General features: G+C 36.9%; 3 protein-coding genes across 3 annotated transcripts in view; 2 read left to right on the forward strand and 1 right to left on the reverse strand.

Moving 5' to 3' along the window:
- The first annotated feature begins 144 nt into the window (after positions 1-144).
- LOC142986724 (zinc metalloproteinase nas-14-like) lies at positions 145-3,247 on the forward strand. Its single transcript, XM_076135336.1, has 6 exons — positions 145-194; positions 508-759; positions 1,070-1,260; positions 1,633-1,774; positions 1,892-2,025; positions 2,269-3,247. The coding sequence occupies exons 1-5, from the start codon at positions 182-184 to the stop codon at positions 1,927-1,929; spliced, it is 636 nt and encodes a 211-aa protein (XP_075991451.1). The 5' UTR covers positions 145-181; the 3' UTR covers positions 1,930-2,025; positions 2,269-3,247.
- A 651-nt stretch (positions 3,248-3,898) lies between these two features.
- On the forward strand, positions 3,899-6,537 carry LOC142987232 (zinc metalloproteinase nas-12-like). Its single transcript, XM_076135855.1, has 6 exons — positions 3,899-4,058; positions 4,149-4,400; positions 4,740-4,930; positions 5,299-5,440; positions 5,785-5,918; positions 6,020-6,537. The coding sequence occupies exons 1-6, from the start codon at positions 3,992-3,994 to the stop codon at positions 6,530-6,532; spliced, it is 1,299 nt and encodes a 432-aa protein (XP_075991970.1). The 5' UTR covers positions 3,899-3,991; the 3' UTR covers positions 6,533-6,537.
- Positions 6,538-6,545: 8 nt separating this feature from the next.
- Wnt6 (Wnt oncogene analog 6) overlaps positions 6,546-26,079 on the reverse strand; it is a 35,415-nt gene continuing 15,881 nt past the window's right edge. The window contains exons 2-6 of the mRNA XM_076135857.1: positions 21,889-22,109; positions 7,682-7,788; positions 7,372-7,575; positions 7,033-7,173; positions 6,546-6,902 (exon numbers count right to left, since the gene is read on the reverse strand). Of these exons, the coding sequence (XP_075991972.1) occupies positions 6,582-6,902; positions 7,033-7,173; positions 7,372-7,575; positions 7,682-7,788; positions 21,889-22,109 (994 nt within the window). The 3' untranslated portion in view covers positions 6,546-6,581. The remainder of the gene's footprint in view (positions 6,903-7,032; positions 7,174-7,371; positions 7,576-7,681; positions 7,789-21,888; positions 22,110-26,079) is intronic.

Below are 26,079 nucleotides of genomic sequence, written 5' to 3' on the forward strand. Positions count from 1 at the left end.
TAGCATATTTATCCTTTAACGAATAGTATTCCTCTACAAGTCGATTATGAAAGATTACTTCAAATGCATGATTGTGTTACTTTAGTTATAGGCTATAAAAATATATGATGCATTTTCTACTATAAGTATGTTTGCGCGTGTGCGGAGAAAATGTTTGAGTGGATTGTTTCTTATATTTCTTATGTTTTCAAAACGTAAGTTTTTATTAAGGAAATTCTTTTTTTTTACTAGTAGCAACAACGTTTTGGTAGCCTGCCCTGTATAGGGGGCTACCAAAACGCCAGGCTTCTATTGAGAATATTGTGATAAAAATTTGAGCACTTTGCCGACCGGGTATTGGAACCCAAAGCCTTAAAAGATCGCATACACTACCGCTCAAACTACAGAGAGTTTATTTATCAATTTGTTTTTGTTTAAGTATTCTTACTGGTTCAACCTTCAAAATTTGTGGTTGTTATAAAATTATATTAAAATCTTATCTGATCTCGTATATTTTTGATGTTCCAGATACCTGTCAAATTTATATCAGAAATAAAAATCAAATATTTGCTCAAAGTAAAAGATCTTGGAATCTAAAATATCCAAGCATTATGTTCAGAAATACTGAAACCAATAGTAACATTTTCAACAATGATGATAAAATGGATGTAATTATGGAAAATGAACCTGGCTTTCAATTTACTTCTAAAGAAATGAGAAAACTTAAACTTTGGAATAAAGGAGTGATTCCGTATTATATTGATACTGTCTCTTTTAGTGGTAAGTAATTTATTTCTTTGAAAGAAGATAACAACAAAATAAACAAATAGTAGGTCGAAAGTACGTATTTTTTATTAACACAATCTTTATCAGATATACTGAATTTTTAAAAACTCAGGGTCTCTCAGGCGGGAAAGATTTCTTCATTAAAGTTATTTCTAATTCTAGAAGTGATGTGTGTAACATAAATAAAATCGTTGTAGTGTTGCCTCCTTTGTTTTCTTGATCTCTTGCTATGAAAGTAAAGGCTGTCACTGGTATAATTTACAGCCTCCCTATAAGTGATTTTAAAAGGTTATTTTGTTACCAGATAAAATACTTCGAGACAAAATCCGTTCGTTTCTTAACAATGTGAATGCTATTACCCCGTTGAGCTTCGTAGAGTTGCCAACACCTCCAAAGAATTGGAATATATCTCGCTGGGTGTTCTTCGTCAACCGTGTAGGACAACTTGGCTGTGGTGATCATTCTAATAAGAATTTTACAACCAAAGGTGTGCAGGTAATTTTCTTATTGATATTTATAATTGATTATATCAAAAGTTAAGAGCCATCAGAAAGTTTAGCAGGAAAAAAGCTTTGAGGGGCACTTTTTCTGAAACACTTATCTTCTGAGATTACTCAAAAAGCAAGATCTTACTAAAAGATAGACCGTTGTAACTAGAATTTGGGTAAAATATGATTATGTTTTTCTTCCTAAGCCCGTCTAAGACACAGCAGTGTGCTTACTAATTTCCCATACAAAACGTATTGCACTTTCGCACAACACTCCACGAGCAAAAATTAGGTTTAGAAGAGATTTTTATTGTTTTTTTTTTGAACTTGTTGTGAAGTTTATTCCTAATAGTAACAAATCATGTTATGATGTCACTAGCGAGTAGTCCTCGGCTACGACTGTGTGAGCAATGGTGGAGAAATGGCTGAGGCAGTATTGGCGATAGCTGGTGTCACACCGCAACATAATGCTCCGAATCGTGACAAATTCATCCGAATCTTAGAAGACAATATATTACCAGGTAAAACATACCTACTTTATCTATAATTAAAACAGAAAAAACAATAAATATTATTTTTCTTTCGTCATCCTCTATCCAAACAATTGCTTTTTAATATGTACTTGTGTTATGTTTCAGACAAAAAATATTTATTTGAGAAAGTGAAAGACAATTAATGGCTATTTCATGACATTGCATATGATTTCGAGAGTGCTGGACATTTCCATCAACATAAATATTCAATGAATGGACAAGCTACTATTGAAACTAAGGTGCAGTATATTTATTACCTGTCTTAGAAATAAATACAAATATGTAGATTTCACTATATAGTTGGTGTTAGCAGTTTTTCATTCATTTATAGCAATACTTTCGTGTTTTAACTATTATTCTTTTAAGAGTTTGCTGCCTTTTTATACCCGATCGCCGTAAATGATCATATGTCAGTACTTTACCACATGAAACTTATTTGGGCGTTTAAACTTACATATTTCTCTAATTACTATGATTTACAGAACAAAGTCCGTATAGACGAAAATACTAAATTCAGTCACAAAGACATTTGGAAGTTAAAAATGCTCTACAACTACATATCAAAGAAAGTAGAAGATAAAATGCCAGGTTGCAGAAAACTTTTCAAATTAGGACAAAAGCAGCTGAAGCGAGATAATTCTAGAATACAACCGCGTAAAAAACCAAATAAATATCTAGGACTTAAAAGTGACAATAGTGAAAGAAATGATGAGAGTAATAATTCCGAAAATGATAATGAACTAAGTAAAGAAATGGATGACGAAAATAGTAAAGGAAGCATTGAAAAGATAAATATTTCTGGTAATTCTAAAAGAAACCTAAATTTTAAAAGCGACAGTACATCAGAGGAAACAAAGGAAGAAAAAAAGTGTAATCTGAAAACCAGTAGATTCCGAGATCCTTTATTATATTTATCTGATTATCAAACAGGAGAAGAATTTCAACAGAGAACGTTTAACAAACCTTATAAAAATTTTGGCGAGGTTGATATAAGAGCTAAAGGGAAACACGCAAATTCGTATATTGCTATTTAGAAGGCAATCACTTAAATTGTCATGAAAAAAATTTATTACGACTTCGGCTGGACTTAGCATAGGCTTTCTTCATAGAATAAAGGTGGCCCAGGAATTCCTTGTGGGAGGCCTATGATATTGGTATTTTAAAGTGAATAAGAGTCAATAATCAAATAATATGAACAAACTAGCTGACCCGCGCAACTTCGCTTGCGTCACATAACAGAGAATGGGTCAGAATTTTCCACGTTTTTGTAACACTTTTTTACTGTTACTCTGTTCCTATTGGTCGTAGCGTGATGATATAAAATATGCTTTTTTTTTCACGAAAAATATTCTTGAAATTATTTATATCTCTTAATATAACGAAGTCGCGCTAAGGCATATCCGCCATTAAAACAGTTGCCATGACAACGGAATTTTGTTAATTTAATGTCATTATAATATTGATTATTCGCGACTACTTTCGCCACCTGAATTTTCCCGGGAAATGCGTCATTTTCCCGGGGTAAAAAGTAGCCTATGTCCTTTCTCGGGTATCAAAGTATCTCCATATCAAATTTCATGTAAATTGGTTCAGTAGTTTAGGCGTGATTGAGTAGCAGACAGACAGACAGACAGACAGACAGACAGACAGACAGAGTTACTTTCGCATTTATAATATTAGTATGGATGAAGTTTCTTATTTTTCCTGTAACCTGTTGCGTATTTTATAACCTAAAGTTATGTAAAATAGACGTTGCTTGCTATTGACAGTTTTGGTTATTTAAGAGAGATTAGAAAATCTGCATTTAATTTTCAAACATTTTGCGTAACGATGTAGGTCCCGTGATTACACCATACATTTCAAACGATATCTAAACCTGAATGAAACGAAATATAAGTTTATATTATGGAAATAATTATTTAATTATGAGATTGTGATGATTGCCTCTCGCGGTGAGCATACAACAAAAAATAGCGTAAATTTATATTGCACACTATTCTAAAATGTTCTAAAGGTATTCTCAATAAAATTTTGTCGGTCTTTCTAAACCATGACAATATTCTATAGTAGTGTTGTAAAAAAATATCATAAAAATTCTACGTCACCATTAACTATTTTATTTTATACGCACCAAAAGCAATTTCTTATCGATATTGAATTTATTTTGTATTAGAAATAAAACATGTACATATTTTTTACACAAATATGTCTGCATATACGCTGACAAGATGTTTGAGTGGATTTTTATTTATATTTTCGATGTGCCCAAGGAGTAAGTATACCATTTTATAGTTGTTAATATATCCGTTGTACATGGTTTGAAAGGATATAATCTAATACATCCAACTTTTTACGGTTTCAGAAGCTACACTTGATTTAGTTCATAGCGACGCGGAGGAACACGCGGCCTATTTACCCATCCATATTCACCCTAGAGGCCTTAAATATTCTGTAAATGATAATCGCGATCCTGTAATAATGCTCGAGTCCGAAAGTAGCGAAGACAAGAAAAAGGATGACCGTGGTTTTGATTTAGATGCTAACGAAGTAAAAAAATTAAAAATTTGGCGGGATGGCGTAATTCCGTATTATATCGACGCTGTTTCGTTCACTGGTAAGTGGAGAGATAAAAAATAGAATTCTTTAAATTGCGTACAAAGTTAACACGGTAAATATATTTATTATTTGTTAACTATCGACGGTAGACTATTATTGGTTGAGAACCCCACATCCGATCAGATCCAACATTGAACGGAATCGGAACTATTCGATGAATTCGCAAAAAGAGCGCAACAGTACCTCGATTATCTACTACTATCTACTACCGACGACTGAGACAAGAACTGACGCTGTAGAATTCCATTCGGCCTAGCAGTTGATGACCTTTAATTTTACCACGACAGTGTTATTTCTGCTTGCTAACTGTCATTGAAATACAATTTGTAACATTCAGACAAACCTATCCGAGACATGATTCGCTCGTTCCTGAACAACGTGAATGCCGCCACTTCTCTGAGCTTCACAGAGCTGCCTCGACCACCGACCAACTGGAGTGACACTCGTTGGGTGTTTTTCGTCAATCGCGCCGGTCTACTTGATTGTGCTGATCATTCTGTGTCAAACATGACGATGGAAGGTGTCCAGGTGACTTTTAAAATAACTTATTAACGGCCAAACGGGTAAAGCAAAAATGAAGATTTATTTTTGCTTAAAATCAATAAATTAATGTTACTGCACCTTTATTCTCTATTGTTGTCGACTACCGACAACCGGCTAGCTGTCGAGCTAAGTACTATTTTTGCAATACATTTTAAATGCCATACTCTCGATACTTGACAGTACAGACTATACAGAATTGCGCTACTGGTGACATCAACAGTAGCATTAATTATTTTCGTGTGCTCCTATAATACTTGAGTTTCATTAACTGCCTACTTATTTTTATTTATTTGAGCAATAACTCCCAATGTCTTTTATTAAGTTGAGTTAACACATTATTTTGATGTCATCAGCGAATTGTCTTGGGATATCACTGTCTGACTATGGGTGCTGAACTAGCAGATGCGGTGTTGGCCATAGCTGGGGTACCGGCTCAACATAATGCTCCAAATCGAGACCAATTCATAAAAGTTAATCAAGAAAACATAATACCAGGTAGTTATTTTTGTTTATGCTTTTATATCCTTATCAACAGCAGTATAAATTCATAAAAAAACGGAACGCCAGCGGTGGTGGTGTCAACCACGACGCTACTGTAACGGTTGGCAGTTCAATTACCTATCCAAACAAATATTTGTATTTTATTATTTTATTCTGAGTGTAGCAGATTATTAATAAAAAAAAATACTTTCAAGTAAATTCGTTCAAAGAAGTAAAATATCAAAGTTATTATTAATAATTCATTAATATCTATATGACTAAGTGAGCTTAACAATGTACAATAGTATATGTTCTTGTTTTTAGCTACAATAATGTTACGTGTTGTTTAAACATTGCAGAAAAGAAGTACTTATTTAAAAAGTTGAAAGACAATGAATGGCTATTTCACGGTATTGATTATGACTATAAGAGCGCTGGACATTTTCCCTCTCATAGGCATTCAATAAATGGACGGGCCACTATTGAAATTAAGGTAACTTAATTTAAAGGATAGACAGAATATATTTTTCACATCAATAGCTTTGTTTTTAGTGCAACATTTACTATTAATTAATTTATTTTATCTACTATCAGAAGCCCAGCAAAAAACCAATATTGCTCGAGCCTAAAAAATTGTCTCATAAGGATGTTTTGAAGATAAATATGCTCTACAACTATCTGACGAGAGCTAATAGGCAGGGCAATGTACCGGGGTGCAGTAAACTGTTTAAGCTAGGAAAAGCCGTGGACGAGTCCCAAACGCTGAAGATACAAGCTCGTCCTAAACCAGGTAAGTATCTTGAAGGTAAAGGTGAAAAGGAGAATGACGGTTCCAAAGATGCTTCAGGTTCAGAAAAAGACTCGGATGGTGATGATGCCAAAAAAAGTTCTGGCGGTGGCGGTGATGATGATGGTTCAGGTGATGAAGGTGGAGGCTCTAAAGATGATGATGATGATGAAAAAAGTTCTGGCCGTGATGATAAAGATAAAAGTTCTGTTGCTAATGATGGTAGTGGCGATGATGAAGACGAAGCGCTCAACGGACCTAACTCCGTGAATGATCCTTTGAATGACATGACTGACTATGACACAAGTAAAATGAAATAAGAGTACCTTATTGTTGTATTATTAAACATTTATTATATCATCTATCACATTATAGGCATGTTTGTATGTTTCGTTTAACATAGCATGTTTCACATATTACTTCGCAACACCATTTGAATTGGCAGTTACAATTCTCAGTGTCTTTGACGGAGGTTTCTTTGTAACCTCTCCTGCAGCAGAGCTGATCACAACTGTCAGTTCCCGCTGAGCTGACATTGCACTGACGCCCTAATGTTCCCAAAGAACCAGTCTTCAAGTTAGGCGAGCAAAAATCCGGCGACTCTTCAGAATAGATGATGTCTTTCTTGCCAGGCTTTTTTATGCTAGGACTTTCTGGCATGAAGCTGTCGCCATCATTGCTGGCAATTACCTGATAGGAGAAGCAATTATTAAAACGATAAGATGTAACGGATGCACAAAACCAAAAACTGGCATTTCAGGTGATCTGATTTCGAAATTGTTAAAGATTTACAAAAGATAGTATGTATCTGTAGACTTACTTTTGCAGCGCCTTCAAATCTATCTCGTAGTTTATCCCCGACCTCTCTGAAGGTCGGCATTCTCCACCAACAAGTCCTTAAGGTACAGGAGCCTGACAGCCCATGGCACTTACATTCTATCTTCATATTGTTCTTGATTGCCTGAAAAAGAGGTTTATTAGAACTTCTACATACTCTTATTAATATAAGCTCATGACATTCAGGGAGTCAAAAAAAAAAATCATATGCTATTTTAACATATAAAAAATAATGAATGGTGTCAAAACTTTCCATAAAATTTTGTTTTTATCAAGGAATGGAGGAGATATAATTTATCATCCAAAATAAAATGTTACTAACCAACCTCCCAGCATTATGGTTATGGAGTTTGATCAAGGTTTTTATATCGCTCCGTTTCCTGTATCGACTGTCCATGAATTCTCGGGACTTCTTGAGACCAAAGCGTACGTTGTCGCTGCATCCCCCCCATTGCCACCTCTCTGTTGGCACTTGAGAAGGGGGAAGCGATACTGAGTCACGCCCGCGACGTGGTTTAGGTGCTCCCTTTGAAATAAAAAGCATTTAAAGGTACTTTAACATTCGCCAATATTGTAAATATTAGAGATTTATACGCATTATTTTGAAATTGTTTTGGGTGTGTTATTGTTACCTTCTCGCAGGAGCATTCTAGTAAGGATCCCGCCGTACAAGCCCTGGTGATGGAGTAGGTGACGCCGGCGGCTGTGATAGCGTTCACAAATCCGGTCTCTCTCGTATCTGTTAAACAAGAATAGCTTTTAATATATACCCTTTATCCAAGTATTGATGACGCGTTACAAGAAGGCACATTGTTACTGCAAAAAATATTATATGTATAAGAGAACAGATTTGTCAGATTCAGAGTTCTGCATAAATTGTTTAATCATAACTGAGTCGTTAAACTTAGTTTGTGACAGCAGCTTTTTTGTATAGGGAATTTCTAATTAGACAGTTATAACAGATGATGTGACCTTTTAGTATATTCCTTTGGATAACCAAAGATGTGATCTGATATCGACCACAACAAAGTAATAGTAATATAATCTGAAATTGGCTATATAATATTATTGGCTATATAATAAGTTATCTCCGGGCGTATTAGCGCCAATCTGATCAGGAGTTGAAGTGGTCGCCGTCGTAGAAATCGGTTGGATAGACCATCATCATTATGTATGTCATCAACCATTTTTTTCAAGAGTTCCAATATGAAGTTCAAATCCTGAGACATGGTGTTTATGAAAATGTCTTGTTGCTCATAAACGTGAGAACAAACACAAAACAGCCACTAATGTAAACAAACAAACCTATTGTAGTTGTTAACTTATCAGCAATGCGTATAATATGACATACGTTTTGCAAAACAATACTGAACATATTCTTAAACAACTGTTTTATCTCCGAACCATTAGTCTCGGTCATCGCTTGCTATAGACGAAGAAACACAAAGCCCCACAAATGATACAAAGTGAAGTTGTTGACCCAAAAATCAATATTCACGCACTTGTAATAAAAGTCGATGAGCTGCACAAATCGAAGGTCTGATACATAAACATTTGGAAATGATACACTGTCGAGTAGTGCTCGAAACTTGGTGACAAGATTACGAAACCTGGAAAGTTTAACTCACGTTTAAGCCTATATTATCAGACTAATTATATTGAATCTGGTTCATTCAAATATCTATGCGACGAGAGTATAGGAAGTAAATAGATGGCTATTCCTCCTGGGCACTACTTTGTTCAATGCTCAAAAAATACGACAAAAATTGATTGAGACTAAAAGGAAAATAATCATTTTAATGTAGTGTTAGAGTCTCTACCTACTATGCTACGTGCTCGTATTTGAATTATCGTTTGGATAATTCAAAGGAAACTTAGATACCCGTTTTCAGGTGTTAAGGGAGGCATGTTTGTTTCAAACACATAAAACTGTTTTCAAATCACGTTGAACCGCAAGCTTGTCTATTTGACCGTCAGTATGTCTCATGCTAACAGGCACCTGGCTATAACAATTAATGGCAGGTCAACCTATGTTGGATGAATATTCAGGCGGCATGAATAATGTTGAAATCGCTGCGACAGACACCCATTGCATATTCCTTGTGCATCAACTCAATGTACCAAAGTTTTTGTTTAGTTGTACCACAATAAGCCGACTGGATTATTGGGATAGGATTGACTTTGTAATTCAGTGTAGGACCATAGTTGCACGAATACATAAATATTAATAGAAAATGTAAACGGTGATGAGTTCTTTAGCTGTGTTGGATAATTTCATGGTAGAAAGTTGTCTCTTTATTGCTCTGAAGTTAATGTATTCTTTATGAAATTGTACACTTGGAGTTTTGTATAGAGCTTCTAGCGAGTGTTTGATGGCAGAAAGATTTTCTTTTTGCGGATTAAATTACCGCTTTAAGCAGTGGCTACAGTAATTCTGTTTAGAAATCGTCTTCATTGAAATGCCGTAAGTACGTAGTCATATGTTATATTATATTGAAAGAATATTTATGTCTTAAAAGCTGAACAGGTATTAGGTAAAGTATGAACTCGGAGATAAACGACTTTGACTTAGTTTCACTACTTTTAAAGAGTTATCCGATAGCTTATGAGTTGAAATTTTGACAGTTGTTTAATGAATGTACGAAGCATTAAAATTAGATCTTACTTTATCTAGCAGTTATGTTATCTGGTACTTATTCCTAAACTGTAGCGCGATTCTCTACCCCTATCAACTACGACAACTGGCTAGCTAACTATCGGGAAATTTTAAAGAAAATCGAATCAGCGCCTCTATCGGGGGGCGTAGGAACTTTTTTTGTAGTCCATTTGAAATGTCAAATTCTCGGTACACGTTCGAACCGATTGTAGAGAATCGCGCTACTTAGTCAAGATAATCTTGTTATATACTAAGTTGGAGCATAGTGAGGACAAAATTCAGGGCTCAAATGAAAAAAAAGTGTTTGTTCCAAAGTCTTATACAATTTGTTAATTATAAAAGCTTTGGAGTAACTAAGTGAACTTCTCAAGGAAATCGTTATTAGCAATGGAATCTCTCGACGGCGACTGATAAAGTACCCTCTGTACTCAGTTACAATGTAGAACCTTAGGGATTTATGTTGTAGTCCTACTGGTTATTAGTCAAGATAATTCTTTTGTATAGTTACGATGAAAAATATGGCGCTGTTTATATTTTAGTAATCGTTGAAATACAGGTATAAGGAAAAGAAGTAAGTAGGAAAAGTAAGAGTACAGGCGATAGCAGTGTTAATAAGTCTTAGGCTACCAACATAGGAACTTGTGCAAGTATTTAATTAAAATAATCGTCTATAAAACAAAAATGTATTAACGCAGCTTAGAACAGGATTTGCTTTTAAAAGTTGCTAGATGATTCTGGCATCTTAGATATTTCAGAAGATATTTCTTAGTGAATGCTTCAGTAATATACTCATTGATGCAGTTTACAGTCGTATTGGTTTACGATCTTGACCGAGCGATGAAACGCCTGTCAGTCAATTTCCTATTAAATTATACAGATTCATTCGAATCACAAATCACATCAAACCATTTCTTAATTCCAATTTATAATTGCCATCAGTTGATGTCATACAAGTCAATCATTCAGTTGCAATTGTTGCTACTCTTCACGGTACACCGGCTACAATAATTGCCAGCCACATCGGCTATAGATGGCTATTAGCCATTAGCGAACAACTGTGGCAGTTTCTATAGCCTATTATGTAGCACGTCATTGTCATTTTGCATTTGATGAGATGATTTAGATTGTAGCGAACACTTAATTATGGGTTTGTGATGGCTGTTCATTGCAGACCGTATTTTGTTTTATTTGCTTGATGCAGCTTCTAATATCTTCTCTTCTAGGTTCGCTTTTAAAAATAAGAAAGAATTTAGTTGTTAAAGAATTGCTAGTCATATGTTTTACTGAAGACGAAGAAACCGTTTTTACCCCGGAAAACGGTGTGATATAAATAGGTGGGCTAGCTTGCAGCTAAATGTGTGAGCCGACTTGCAACTTTCAATTGAGTAAATCTGCATCCACCTGATTTCACCGCTAGGTTTTAGTTCGGCGATAGTATTGTGGCATTCATTAAGTTCAGATTAGATAACCGCGGTGCTTGCGCAATGCGGTGCAGTTGACAGCAGATCGGCATCGGCCGCGCCTATCGATCCCATGCTAATTGGGCCCAGCGCGGGACGAGCCGTATCGTCGCCGCATTCCCGCCGTCCCGCCACCCGTCCCCAGAGATACAGCGAAATTTATTGCACCAACAATTTATATAATTGACGTGCGACAAAAAAGCGAGAGTGCACACCCATCCGATGCAGAATTCGAACCGTAATTACGCCCCGTCACTCCCTGTCGACGCTCGATTTTCATAGGCATTTTTGATTAAATTTCACCGGACCGAGCCAAGGATGCGTCCTCTAGAATTATGAGAGGAATGTCAATTTCGAGATATTTCGCTAGTCGTTTAGCAGCGTGGTAAAAAAGTGGCGTCGCGGCGGTGCGGGGGTGCGAGGAGGGCGCGAGGGGGTCGGAGCGGCCGCTGCATGGGAACTGGTCCGCCCCGCGCGGATGCCGTGGACGCCATGGTTTTTCTACAGCGCGCGCTGCGCTGTCGATAGGGCAGCGCGGTCGCGACACTCGCTCGTCATTATAAATCCGTGGCGGTGAGCTCAGAGCCGCGCATTCCACGCGCACCGCCCGCGTTATGCGCTGTAATTATCACAAAACGCGGCCCCGACTCGCAAATATGTCGTTGGGAACGGGGGACATGACATTCTCATCACCAAACGCTGTCTTTTTTCGAGCGTCTCCGGCTTCAAAATATGTCCAGCGCCGAGCCACTCCCACGACGTCCGCCGCCGATTATATTCGGGTGCCTCGCGACTTGGCTTTTTACGTACTCTGCCACGAGCGCCCGCGGAATGTCGGTATTTGTGTCCACTGAATAATTCAGTGAAATTGTCGATCGATCAATAAAACCGATGGAATCAAATTGATTCACACTTGAAGGTTGTATGGCTTCAATATCGCGAGTGTTTTTGCAACTTCAAAATACTTGGAAGTCGTTCCGCCATTCACATCGAGTCAATCAGTCGCACGTGCGGACCGCTCATGATAATGCTGCAATGAGTTTTCTGGTACTGGATAATTGGGAGCGGAGTTTGTATGGACGCGGGCTAACATAGATACAAGTGCACGACCAGTTCTTGTAGGAAATGTGTAATTAATATGAGTTGGAACTTGTTTTACTCGTAACATAGGACCTTTTTGCTAGTTAGCGACCATAGATCACTAATGGCTGTCAGGGCTGTCACTCTGATATGACGTTTGATATCTTCACTGACTAAATTTCAATAATATTGAATAATTAATGTAAATATGATGAATTTATAGCCCTGTAATGGATATGGAAATAGCTACGATATTGCATTACATTATATGTGCAATAGTTGCTTACACTATACTTTATGACAAATAGAGGAACTCAAAAGCTCCCACGAATTATTAGAGACCAAAGTTGTGAAGCTGAATAGAATATGAACTAAAAAGAACGATGCTTATATATCTAAATACGATAAAAAATAACTCCGTGGGCTGTGAGAATTAGCTAGACCAGTGTGCACTAACCTATAATCATGATGCACCAAATTACGAAACACGACCTCTGACATTTGTTGCGGACGAAAGCCAAGGTTTTATTGCACATTTTGTTTAAACGGATAATTACGACGCTAAAATATAATGGTCTGTATATAATAAATCGCAAATTACAACATTAATCACTGGTAATAAGAACATAAATTATGTTGATATAGAACATTGAATGCCTCGGGGTAACGTCAAATTGAGAAGATAACGCGTGAAAAGACGTCTCGAGATCATCTCAAGCGCAGCCCATATGTGAAATTGCTGAGAATTTTGCAATTTTAATTTTATTTATAACGAGCCTGTGTAAGTCATGGCATTGTAGCGTGAAGGCGGAGATATGTATTTAAAAGTGACTACGGCTGTAGTGATAAATGTTTTAGTACTGTTTAAGCCTGAAATGCTTGTAACGGTCAAGAACAATCCACAGGAAAAGTTTATGAAATTGCATTTTTCACTAACCAGTTTAAGTTTTAAACTAAACTTTAAACTAAATGGTCTGTTTTATTGGATTGTCTACACCTAGCCAAGTAGTAGTGTGCCTAGAGAAGGGTCTCAATTATGCAGGAAACCTATTCTTCTAAACTGAAACGTTTCACAGCTTTAATTTTGTCTTTGTTAAGAGAGAGTTAGTCAAAAATATACACAAAATTCTTCTTCGAAATAAACTAAAAATACATTAACAAGCAAAATCTTTGCAATGACTAGATTTTTCTACCTCACACGCGCAAGAAAATTTCCCAAACGTGATACTCCCTCCGCTACATCTTCCCTCCGGGACCATTGCACAAATCGGCCGGACGTTCCCGCTAGAAACTGATAAACTGAAACTCGCTCCCCGATACAGATCGCAGTCGCATTCGCTCAGTCCACTTTAAATTAACCGTTCACGCACTCCCGTTCAGGAATTTTAGATTTGAGATGGATGCTGTAGAGATCAGGACACTTGTTGCTCGCGTTAATAAACAGCTGATTATATTATGCGTGAGACGTTATGTGATTCGTTTATTTATGTTGCCTTTTCTTTGTCGTTTTTGAGACTACAATCTACATGGAGTAATGCTCTTTTTAATAGTTCTGCCAATTACGTTTGGAATAAATGTGCGACGAGTGTTTGATTTGGACCTTTTGCTAGGTGAGATAGAGCTGTTTGTTGATTTTTCAGCGTTGACGCATTTTATTGTCAATTCGACTACTTATATTTCCTTTTTTATCTATGATATTTTGGAGTATTATCATATTTTTATTATCAAAAAATTGCCCTGTAAATAAATTGTTTTCTATGTCGAGGTGTTTGAAATACGGATATACAAGGGTGTGCAATAATGTCTAAAGTACAAAGCCCCTTCATGTGCGCATTAACATCTAATTGATGTAGCCACCTGATATCATACAATCCCCACTAATGTACTATCTGGTGTTAACATAAAACAGATATTTATGACACAATAGATAGATCTCCTCTCTTCTTCATATCGTTTGTGATAGGTTTTACGACGTTGACGACAATCCATCGCGTTACCACAGATTGATTGAAGGTGCTAATGGATTATTGATAACATATTCCAAGTGGTTCTTTGAACAGGCTTCTTCATCATAACAGTGGGTGTTGCAGTTCGTAGAGTTTGTTTGTCTTTCAAGTGTCAGTAGCTTGAAGGTTAAAGATGTGCAGCGGTGATGACTATAGACCCGCTGACTGTCCAAGAGACTACATCTAGTTTATCGGGCCCACTATTGCCTGTTAAGGGAAGATCTTATAAAGTAGTTATGGACGTTTAGGGATTCATGGGTAAATGATCAGTAGTCTTTGCTGTTGGAAACTAATGCTTTCCGTGATAATGTCCAGTTGGATAAAACTCTTGGCGTCAGGTAAAATCCCCACGAGACAGTAAAGCAGAAGTCTGTTCCTTCGTTTGCTTCAAAAGTGGTGCAACTATACTGCCAGTGCTGTATATCAACAGGTGTAGCAACCTAAGACGAAGATGAACGGGCACATAAATTACGTTATTCTATCTCTGAAATATAACATTTCTTACTATTAGCTGCACCTGCGTAACTCATTGCGCTGGTAGTAACCATTACTTATCCGTATCACAATCTGAGGCAATTTGGGGCATTCGTCTAATGTTCCCTCATTTGAATGCACTCCGGGCTATCTTATCTTTCTCTATAAATATAATTGCTTCGCTACATCTGTTTAATAACTTACTTGTGGTACATTCCTTGCTAAATTCCGACACGTAATACCTTCACCCCCATTCCTTACGGACTGGAGTGAAACATGCGTCGCGCGGCGCGATGTTTCCTTAGCAAGACGTCAAGTATCGTGTGTCGGCCGAGCACTGCGTCGTAAACATGTATGTCATACCCACTACCTACGTGTGCCAACCGCCGACCGCTCGTAAAACGATCATAACAACCTTTATTACCATTTAGTACCTTACAAAGATGGAAAACCGAGATTAACGCTGCAAATTGATTAGACTCCAGATTCTTCGTGATTTCACTTTCTATAAATTCACTAGCTCTTTACTCATGTGAGCGGACAAAGTAAATCGTCCGGATAAAAAGGCTCCGATAGCTTGTTTCAGCGTGGATCAGCTTAATGCGAAGACAATACATCGAGTTGTCACCGCGACCGCATCGGAATGTTTAAACGAACGCGACCATTTTATCTCATCTGATTAATTCAAATATTTAGCGCAATAAATACGGGTTGGCGGGGGTGGCGGAGGGTTGGGACGGGGTGACGTGCGCGGCTGTCGGCGTGACGGCGGACGGCGCATGCGAGCAATTGCGTCAGTGTCAGCTTGTCACCGGCGGGCCATTGTGGGCCCTGTGGCCGATATACGAGCGTGGCGCGCCCGCTGCGGCCGCGCACCTGATTTATCGACGTCCCGCGCCGGCCGACCCGCCGCTCGCGCTCGACGCGGGACGCGCTGTCGCCGCCGAATAAAGCGCATTCTCACGCTACTGAACGCACGCGAACTCACCCGTCTCGTACCCCGTATTTAAATGGAACGATCGTTTCTCATTCCTTTCCCCCAGATATTTTACGTCGGGTAATACGATACGACACTGTCCGGCTCTTTCTGCAGTTTTCTCTGTCGTTTTTTCCCTCGGCCCGCTATTGTTCACTTGTCAATTTCTTTAGCTAATGCGAGTAAGCGTCTCATTATGCGGTGCGGTGCGTCCGCGACGCGCATTGCGTGTTGTGACAGCAACCACCCACCGGAAGGGGCCGAGCGTCATTCAGCCGCGCACAAAACGCGAATACTTTATTCAACGACGTCCGATGGCTAATTTGAATGGATTGTGCCCGTTTAATGGGAATAATTAGCTCTGTTAATGCGCGCGCCGGTCGGTCCAGCTCGGAGGAATATCTTTGTTAGATCGTGTGTGTACTTCGTGCTGTTAACTTTTGTTCTACCAGTTAACGCTTAATTAACGCATTTATGGACGGTCTAGCTGGTGTTGCGTCACATCCAAGGAGGCATTACTATTGTTGGTCGTATGCGAGCGCACGCACCGTGATCCGTATCGTGTACAAGCGCAGGCGACACTTCGCAATCAGTCAGCGCGCTGGCCGTCATAGCGCGCCGTAATCGCATTTCTCACGTTGACGGGTGGACATCGACGGACCTGAATACCGCCGCAACAAACGACTTCCCTCATTTTCCCCTCATTAAATTCCAACGAAAGAACACTTACCACAAAGTTATCTCGGAAACGGTATTATAATTCCTTAAAAGTAACGTTTTGAAAAAAGTAAGTTATCGTTGCGGTTCCCAGCGCCTATGTATGTAGGAGTTGGGTATTTCGTTTAATTTGGCAAGGGGCGCTGGTGACAAGTGCGGCCTGTCACACTGACGGACAGCTCGTCGTCGCCGATGAAAAAATAAAGTGGTGCAGCTCAGCATTAAGTTATGAGGGAGACAGACATACCTGCGACTATATGCGTGAGAGTGGGAGTACCGAATATGAATTTGAAAATGTTCCTGTGAGTTCCTTGTAAGCTAGTGATGGGGTTGAATCTCCGGACAATTTCGTGCTTGAGACGTCGATTACTGGTCGCGAGGCGATGTTTGACTTTCAAATAGCTGTGAGGGCTATTGTTTATCCCGAGATCAGCAACAAGCTGTCCAGTGTGTCCGACACTTATAAATATGTAGTGGAGCTTTATTTGGAGATACGCCATCGTTTGTCAGACACATCGAGAGCTCTAATAAAATGTGAAGAAGGGTTTTACTTTATGAGGTTTTGAAATATTTACTTGATTCCTGATATTATTCAAGTAATAGTATGATGTACTTTTGTCTTCTCAAATCATTTATAGCAAACAAATTGTAACTTTTTATCTTATCTCAAAATCTAATCAAAAGCGCGCAATTTTAGACCACTAATCAAATACCTTACGGAATACAAGTTAAATATCACACTGTTTTTTATACAACTAGAAATTTAGATTAGGCTCTTGCAACTTTACAGAAAGAATCAGAATATTCTGAAGCTACTATTATTTACCGGTAAAAGACAAAGCAAATGTTCTACAATACACTTTACGATGTAACCATAAGTGCGCTCAATCCCATAATCGATATCTATAAAACTAACAGCACTGCGTACGCGCATAAGAGTATCGATTAGATACGAAATGCGTCCGGATATTACACTATAATTAAGAACATTTACGTGTTAGGGGCGCCAAATTTATCGCTGCGTTTTTTTGTCGATATGAAGTCATTCTTGAGTATTTATGTTGGGTTGTGGGTACGTGTGAGGTCCTAAGGGTTCAGTAGTCAGGTTATCATGTGGTAATCTTTATGAGCCTCCGGGACTGCTCGCTGAGACCTGTCGACACTTAATGGCCCCTCGAGATTAGTACCAGTGAGTCGAACTCCGATATATTTGGGAGTTTGGAGGCCGTGTTTGTGGCTTTGTTTATAGCTTAATTAGGCTATTTTGTTTGAGTGGGAATCGTGGCGTCGCTCTAGCGAGATAAGGTGTCGCGGTATTTACGGTGTTGTATCGCGGTGGCGTTTTATTGACTCACTTGTTTTGATTGAGCTTGATGGGAATGGAAGTTGTTTGTTGTAAATACAGCTTAAGAGCTTTTGAAAGTATTGCTCTATTTACGTCTACGTCTGTTTTTACTATATTTTTGCTAGTGTGGTAACTGTATATTAGTACTGATGAAGACTTGCAATGACTGTATTAATTATAATTTAAAAAATACATATTTCGTACGTACACTATAAACATTCAGAAACTATTCATTCTATCATTCTTGTGTTACATTGTAGAATCAAAGAGGTAGAGTTAACATTTGACGCCATTTACTTTCATAATTGTAAAGTAACCATGAATCTCATTCTTACCCAATGAATTGCTGGTTATCACAAAAATTCTCACATTCAGCTTCAAGCCAGCTACTTTCAGATTTATATCCACAGAGCACGATTAAAATTATAATAACGGTACCAATATTAAGTGGGTAAATGAAACATTATTTAAGCGTTCACCGGTCATCGGACAGCTGATAAAGAAATTTAAATAAGAATGAAATCCTTTTTCCATTGATAAAGATTTGACACGAAAAAAAACTGAAGGAATGCACCGGCCACTGACTTACTAATGAAAGGGACCAATTAACGATGATTATTTTTTTCTCATAAGTACTGACGACGAATACAGGGGGCTTGAAAATGTGTCGGTCGTTTAAAATGTAATTGAATTAATAGTGCTATGTAATTTGTCTGATTGCGTTTTGTTTTTGCTCGCAAATGCCTTTGTTGCTATATTGGTATGACAAGGTGTTGTTAGGCTTTTTATCTGGTAATTATCAGCAAGTTAACTCTTGAGATATTTCAGGGACAAGTAAATGAGGATTGACTAAATACCAAAGTCGTTGAAATACTTGTCGTGTGCCGATTTTTTTTTAATAAAAACATGAAGATAACCTCTGTGCCTTGAGCGGTAGTGTATGCGACGAGTCACGAGGATTCGGCTTCGATTCTCGAGTCAGCCAAAATACAATTGAGTTTGTCTAGTTTCTTTTAGAATTTTCTCAATACTAGTCCAAAGTTTAGTAAGGTGGTCAAATACTGACGATAAAAGAGACGAACTGTTAGTATATACCATACACCTTATAAAAAAACTTGCCTACAGAAATAAAATAGAGTTCAAAAGTGTTGAAACAAAAGTGAAACTGCAGTAGCCATAGGTCACTGTATACTATGCATTTGAATGCAATTTAAAAGAAACTATTAACTTATTGACCCAATGAACGCTCAATGGTATGCTTCAATAGAAAAAGGAGTTTCTTGGTAATTCATTGCTTACGTATTAGGTAGAATAATGCTTTTGTTGTAAAATGGGGTAGGTTATATCATGGCGGTTTAGTATTCGATAATTACAATGACATACATCTAAGCGTAAAAAAATGATACTTATATAAAATTAGGTACAGTCAACCTGGGTAATTGATAAAAGTTTGCAAAACTAAAATGAATATTTATCAACTGTGTTGGTTTCATATGAAAAAATAATCGAAACTAGTTCAAATTCCCACGTTCAATGTTGCCCAAATGATTCAAAGTTACACAAGTTGACTGTACTACTGGTGAAAGAAAAAAAAACAATTTTGTAATTTGGAGCCTAAGAATAAATTACTAATGCATTAAAAAAATAAGCTTAGTAATAAAGCAACACATCAACCTGTACACGTTATTTTTTCTTGTCACCAAGTGATAAAGAATCCGGGACTAATTCAGATCTGTAGACCGTGCGCCCGCGCCACCCATAGCTGTTCGCATCAATTTATAGGCTTTTAACCTAATTTGTTGACCGTACACCCATCCCCCCCTCCGTCCCACCCCCTCACCCCACACACCCGAGACCCACCGCCCACGCGTCTACCATCTTTGTTTTACTTTTTTAATAATTAATTTAGTATTGAGGACGTTTCCCTCTTATCTCCAAAATGGATTTTAATCCTGGATTTAGAAGCTCGAGAATTCATTAAAGATAACGATGATCTCGTTTTGCTAAAAAACGTACACATTTATAAGAAACAAAAGCATCAAATTAAGCTATCATGCCCAGCAATAAAGTATCTAATTAATGTATTTTACATTAGCAAAATGGTTGTCGATACCCAACAGCGTCGTAAAAACAAGCGTTGACTTTTAATATCCGCGCGTATTTTATATTTTATAGGCACCTATATGCAATAAACAATTTAGGTGTATACATTTTTTTGGTTAATCTGACCAAAAAAGGTGTGGGCACAATCGCGGATAAGTTATTGAAGAATGTTATAAAAGCCTTGGGGTGGTATATTTTATAAATATTTTGTGTGCGCCCAAATTTTTGACAAATACCACTTAATTTACGCTAATGAATCCCAAATGAATGCATGTTGACGACGAATGGCGGCACCGTAGTGTTGTCACTCTGTCGATACTGTGTAGGTGTGGAATTAATGTTCCCGATAACCTTTCGAGTTGTCGGTTTTACATAATTGCCCGCTAACTAGAATTCATTACTAAATTATGAGTAACTTTAAAACAAATTAGGAAGGTCCGATTTTACAACGTCCATGAATCTGATAAAGCGAAAATAAAATTTTCATTACCTATATAATATACATAAATAAGCTATAAAATGTTATAAATATATATTAAAATCGACACTTCTACTTAAATTTTACTATTCAGACATTCTTTCCGAAGACACGATAGGAAGCTTTTCATTTCCTATTACTAAACATCCGTATCTCAATCAATAAGCACCGTTACGTATCATAATGATAATATAGCACTAAACCTTCATTAAGTCACATATTAAATTACACTGACATCAATGTTGGCCAAAGCTCTTACCCACAAAAAGTCGTCCGCAAAAACAAAACTATCGACAACAGAAGCGCTCATCCCTAAACGGACGCATTTAGATAAACGAGTGGTCGCATAAAAATCAACTCCTTTGGCCTAATCGAATTAGGGCCTGATACTCATCTGTACGATTTAACACGTTTTGCATTCTTTTGTACAACGACTAATAAAGGTAGCAGGTAGTCGGACTGCTACAATATCTTAAATGTAGATGAACTCATCGCCGTTTTGTCGATAATATATCTATCGAATGTCGATCGAGCTTTGTGATTCGTTTATGTAATTGAGTTTGTAATGGATTATGAATGTTTCGGAGATGTGTTGTATTTTTGTTGATGTGAGTTTTTATTAGCTGTAGAGGATATGAAGGAATCTCGCTGTCAGTTTAGAATGGTTGACCGTAATAATCCTTTGATATATCACGATTGGGAATTCAAGGCTAACATTGAAGATGTTTATGAAAGTTCAAATTGTATTTTGGAGTTATTATTAACATGACTTAAAGTATTTAAGATTATTTTTTATTAAGACCATGTTTTCGAAACGCAAAACTTACTGTAGCAATGAGCGGTTCAGACATATAGTTCTAATTAAATTATCTAATGCAATCTACTAATATTTGCCATCATCGTAATTAGAAACGATATACTAAACCTTAGGATTTAATTACGTACATATATCAGATCACGCGAACAATTGATATGAATGAGGGCTATAACATTTAACTCGAGCAAAATGTCATTTTATAAGTATCTTTGACCTCTCACCTTTATCCACATGAAAGTAAACATTTATATCTTTCGAAACAATATTATATTCAACAACTTTAACATTCACGATTCTCATTAAGGTCATTGTAGGGAATAATATCAAACACAGGGAAACGTGGCTTTGCGATATTGTTGCAGTTTATCATTATTTTGTTGCAGATTATTGGTATTATTTAAAGATAAGACGATATTTGCTATTAGTATAATAAAAGAGCATTTACGTTTTAATAGTACTTGCTTGAATGTCATCGTTAAGTCGTGATCGCTTCTCCCATTATAAAAGAAAGCTATGGTAAACATAGCTGACTGTAGAAGTTAAAATTAAAGAGACCTGTAGGTTTTATTGTTCAGGCAGGAGTGGGTGACTTTATGAAATGCGTCATATTGTATGTACGGTAAATACACATGTGGATCCTAATGTAGAACACTAGCTGGGCTCTCAGTTAGATGTTCAATTCGATTTATATGTAATTATTTACTAACCAGAATTCATAATCCCTTACCTCTCATGAGTATTTTCCTCATACTCCTTCTCTGGGTGGTGCAGTTCCACCGTCTGTTCCTGAACTGGTGCGCGCACTCCGTGGCCCCCAGCGTCACTCCCCTGGTGATCTCCTTCAGGAGGCCAGTCTCGTTGCGACAGATCTGGGCCAGGCGCCCCCGCGTCCGACGATTCTTCTTGCAGATCATGCGAGGGTCCAAGATTACTGCGCTCCCTGATGCCCTAGAAAGAAAGTAACAGTTAAACTAATGTTTAAAAAAAGTGTTTTCTTTTTTTAAATGAAAGCTCTGTATAAAACTAATATAGCATGCCCAAATCTCATGATAACAGCTTTATTAAACAAAGTAATCGAATCCCAAGTCGTAAAGTCAAAATGTTCACACAGACCACCATAAACTCCTAAGAAACGCTAATGCACATCGGAATCCAAAATCACCCAATCCCGATAATTTATAGAGCTACCGACAGCAGATTACTACAGCAACATGCTTAATATAGTCACAATAAATACTATTCAACATATAACACACTGAACGTCTCAAATATTTTGTTTAGTTGATATGCCAGATGAAAACTTCCCATCGCTTACACATTCCAATCAACAGATACCAAAGTTTCATAATCACAGAAATAGTCATAAAATCCGACTCACTCAATACGACTAGTGTTGTAGTGAAGTAAGTATCGATTTACGATACGCCATGGTGAGCGTCGACAGGCGAGCGCCAGGTTGTGATGAAAGATCGATTGTTTACTCGGTCCGAGTTCATTGTCAGACTCACAGTATCGAGTGCGAAGCTCCTTCGAATAAATTTAGACGTGTCTGTGAATGTTCCGGGAACCAAGACGGGAATCGAGAAACTTATCGATAACAGTTAGTTACGCGAATATCATTCGTCTATCTGACACGGCCTGTTTGATAGACTAAAGCGGTTTTTGATAGCAATCGGTCTTCATTATTTCAATCCAGTTGTGTTTACATTGAACATTTTTCAATATGTTCTTTCTTGAGAATTTCACGACGTTCATTGGCTTTAATTTGGTGCGAATCTTACGTCTCGTTTTTTCATTCATTCAATACGATAAAAGGTACCTAATATTTACAATAAATCCCATAGCTTTTTTTGTTTATAATACATGTCTACCATAACTATCTACACAATTTCGGCTTCAGAAATCATGCATATTACATACAGAACTGTATTTCAATACAATTTTTGTGCGTGCACCAACGCTTACGGTGGTTTACAACTTTCATGCTAAACATAAATTAAAAATTACAAAAAGTTTTGTATGAGAAAAATCTTTTTATTTATTATTGTGCTAATCATTTATCTATAGTGAGCCGATAGTCTTATTTTCTATTTGAAGAAGAATATAAAGCAGTTGTTCATTTAAATACAAACACAATCAGTTTCGAGTCGTTCCAAATAATTCGTAATTATTTCCGGCTACTCCATAAACAAATAATATAAGGAAAACCGCAGTATTTATTTGTATAGACTATACTACTTTTATTTAGTTCACTTCAATTTTTATTGCTCCATTAAGCTTGGCAAAGGAAAATTTTTGATAGTTTATAGTGTGTCTAGAAGAAGAATCTATCTCAGTAGATAACATTTTTATATAAAATAAGTGTGAATGTATGTCACTAGTCTACTCTTTCTACAGAAAGTCTTTTGTTTTTAAAAATAAGTTGTTAAAATCCGCATCGATCGAACCGACGGCGACGTTAATATGAGTATGGTACTCTTCATAAGTAAACAGTCTTCGTTTAATATATTTTCATAGTTTTGTGGAAAGACTGTCGTCTTTTGTTCACCATTATTGAATACACCTATCTAGTGTTCCTGAATCACAGTACGAAGTTCACCGAATATTCCAGATTTACAGAAATATCTTGTATTTAACTAATTCATGCGAACTACAAGACGGCCTTGTTACTACAACAGTAAAAAACCGAGTAGCACAGTAAAAGTCAAGAGGTAGGTAAATTACGACCACAACATGCCGAAATACAGGTTTACAGTTTACACAATGATTTTATTAACCCCTCTGGATTAGATGTTTACATTACGTTGAATTCTGGCGTTTCATAATACTTCATACAACGATGATAGCTGATTCGTAATCTGTATACTATTCCAAATATGTTGTGTGTTTTTGACTGGATTTTTTAAGGAGTATCTGTGCTAGTACTTGTTTAAGCGGTGCATAAGATTAAGATATCCATGGAGAATAAAGTCTGAAGTAGTCAAGTTAATTTCGGACAATATAAAAAACGTGCTGAAAAAAAATCAAAATTCATTAAATACCAGAAATAACATAAGTAGCAGATAAATGATGCTCATAATACTTTCAGGATCAATGTTTGTAAATAAATAGCTACAATCTTTAGAGAAACTAGCAAAATCTGGTCCTCAAAGTGGTTAAGTAAATAAATCTTTCGGACTCAAAGGCTGGAGAAAGCTGACACCCTGCACTCAACTCAAGTGAAAAATGATGATGATGATAAAGCACCTGTCGATAAATAGTATATAAATAAATCAGGCACGCGCTGACTACGTCACATGCAGCAGTCAGCAACTATGTTTACGTTTACTGATTTTCCCGGAAGCTTCCCACGCTTACGTAGAAAGGACGATAATATTTCCGATTATATAATGATGCCAGTAGCTCTCAATTAACGAGAAACGATTCTCACAGACAATTAGCCGTCTTAGAACGATCTAGAAGGGAGTATAAGACCCATGACAGGCTATACTTCGGCTATATAATTTTACAATAGCTTAGTAAAGGTCTTAATCTGTATGTAGAAATATCGTCAGTGTGCAAAACATATCGTAACTTCTCAGTGGCTGCCCTGATTCTTCACTAAGATAATATGTGAATATTAAGTTTAAAAGTTATGATTAAGGGCCAATTCCACATTTTATAAAAAAAGTATTAGATAACCTACCTGCAAGAAAATGTATGAAAACAACTGTCACATCTGATAAAGACCTGTAACGACCTAGAACATCGTACAACAAAGTAGGTGAAAAATGTGAGACTTCAACATAATCCATCGTTTTATACAACATTTAATTAACTACCCAAACTTCGAATTTACCTACATTAAAATACGTAATTTATTCAACAATATTTAAGAAAGGTCATATCCATTGACATTTTGTTTATAATCATAAAAGTTAAGCACAAATCATCATTACGAGTGGTTTGTTAGGTGAATCAATTGCGCAGAGTGGCGGCTGAATGCGCGTGCGCAGACGTGAGCCGATGTATGTCCTTTATGTATGCGCTCGAAGTATTGTGGGATAAGTGACACTGAAGATGAAACTATAGCTATAGCTGTGATAATTTTAATGATATTTATTTTAATAAAAATGTTTTTTTGACATTTGACTTTTAAACTTTCGCGTTGTATAACTAATTTTGCGCCTGCGTCTTTGCCTGCGTGGAATTTCGCCCATTTCGAGGAGGGATTTTTGTAAATCGTCTCTTAGTGCTACTTACTTATCTACAATGCCTGAGGATTTTCATACCAAATTTAAAATTTCTACGCTCTAAAGTTTTGGCATTGCATCACTCATCAGTCAGCCAGTCAGTCAGTCATTCGGAAATGGTTACTAATGTAATCGCTGGTTATAAAATAGTAAATACTAAAAACATCCTATCATTTAATCAAAACTTTTGGATTTCACAGTCATTATACTAAACTAGCACCCACTAAACTATCAAAGCTTTTAGGCGTATAAAGTAACGTGATTATATTCTTACTTTATCCAACGACAGTTCAATAGATGGGAATTGAACCCGCGACCTTTGACTCGGTAATAAATGAATAAATCCATTAAACTATTGTCACACATACAAATTTATTATGTGAGATGTTATTTAAATATTATGAATTAACTTTGAAAGGACGTTATTGAAATATATTTGATTTGTAATATCTCTTTTATGTCAAAGTTCATGGAATTGAGTTTATGAATAAACGCTTAGGTAGGGCCATATTCATGCGGTTTCTATTTCACTTGCACTTTTCTTTGCTACAGGTGGCTTTTGCCTGAAATATCAATTTGGTGCAACGTAAGAGAATGCCTCTGAAAACTAATAGTTTAATGAATTCCATATTTTTTTGTGTATGTTATTCATATTTACATAGGACAAAATAGTAATGATCATAAAC

Source organism: Anticarsia gemmatalis, chromosome 3, assembly GCF_050436995.1.
Source record: "Anticarsia gemmatalis isolate Benzon Research Colony breed Stoneville strain chromosome 3, ilAntGemm2 primary, whole genome shotgun sequence".
Classification (NCBI taxonomy): domain Eukaryota; kingdom Metazoa; phylum Arthropoda; class Insecta; order Lepidoptera; family Erebidae; genus Anticarsia; species Anticarsia gemmatalis.

Excerpts from the sequence above, each read along its gene's own strand:
- LOC142986724 (XM_076135336.1), top strand. Across the intron at positions 760-1,069 it reads TGATACTGTCTCTTTTAGTG|ATAAAATACTTCGAGACAAA; the intron begins GTAAGTAATTTA and ends TTTTGTTACCAG. Across the intron at positions 1,775-1,891 it reads AGAAGACAATATATTACCAG|ACAAAAAATATTTATTTGAG; the intron begins GTAAAACATACC and ends GTTATGTTTCAG.
- LOC142987232 (XM_076135855.1), top strand. The coding sequence starts at position 3,992 with ATGTCTGCATATACGCTGACAAGATGTTTGAGTGGATTTTTATTTATA. Across the intron at positions 4,931-5,298 it reads TGACGATGGAAGGTGTCCAG|CGAATTGTCTTGGGATATCA; the intron begins GTGACTTTTAAA and ends TGATGTCATCAG. Across the intron at positions 5,441-5,784 it reads TCAAGAAAACATAATACCAG|AAAAGAAGTACTTATTTAAA; the intron begins GTAGTTATTTTT and ends TAAACATTGCAG.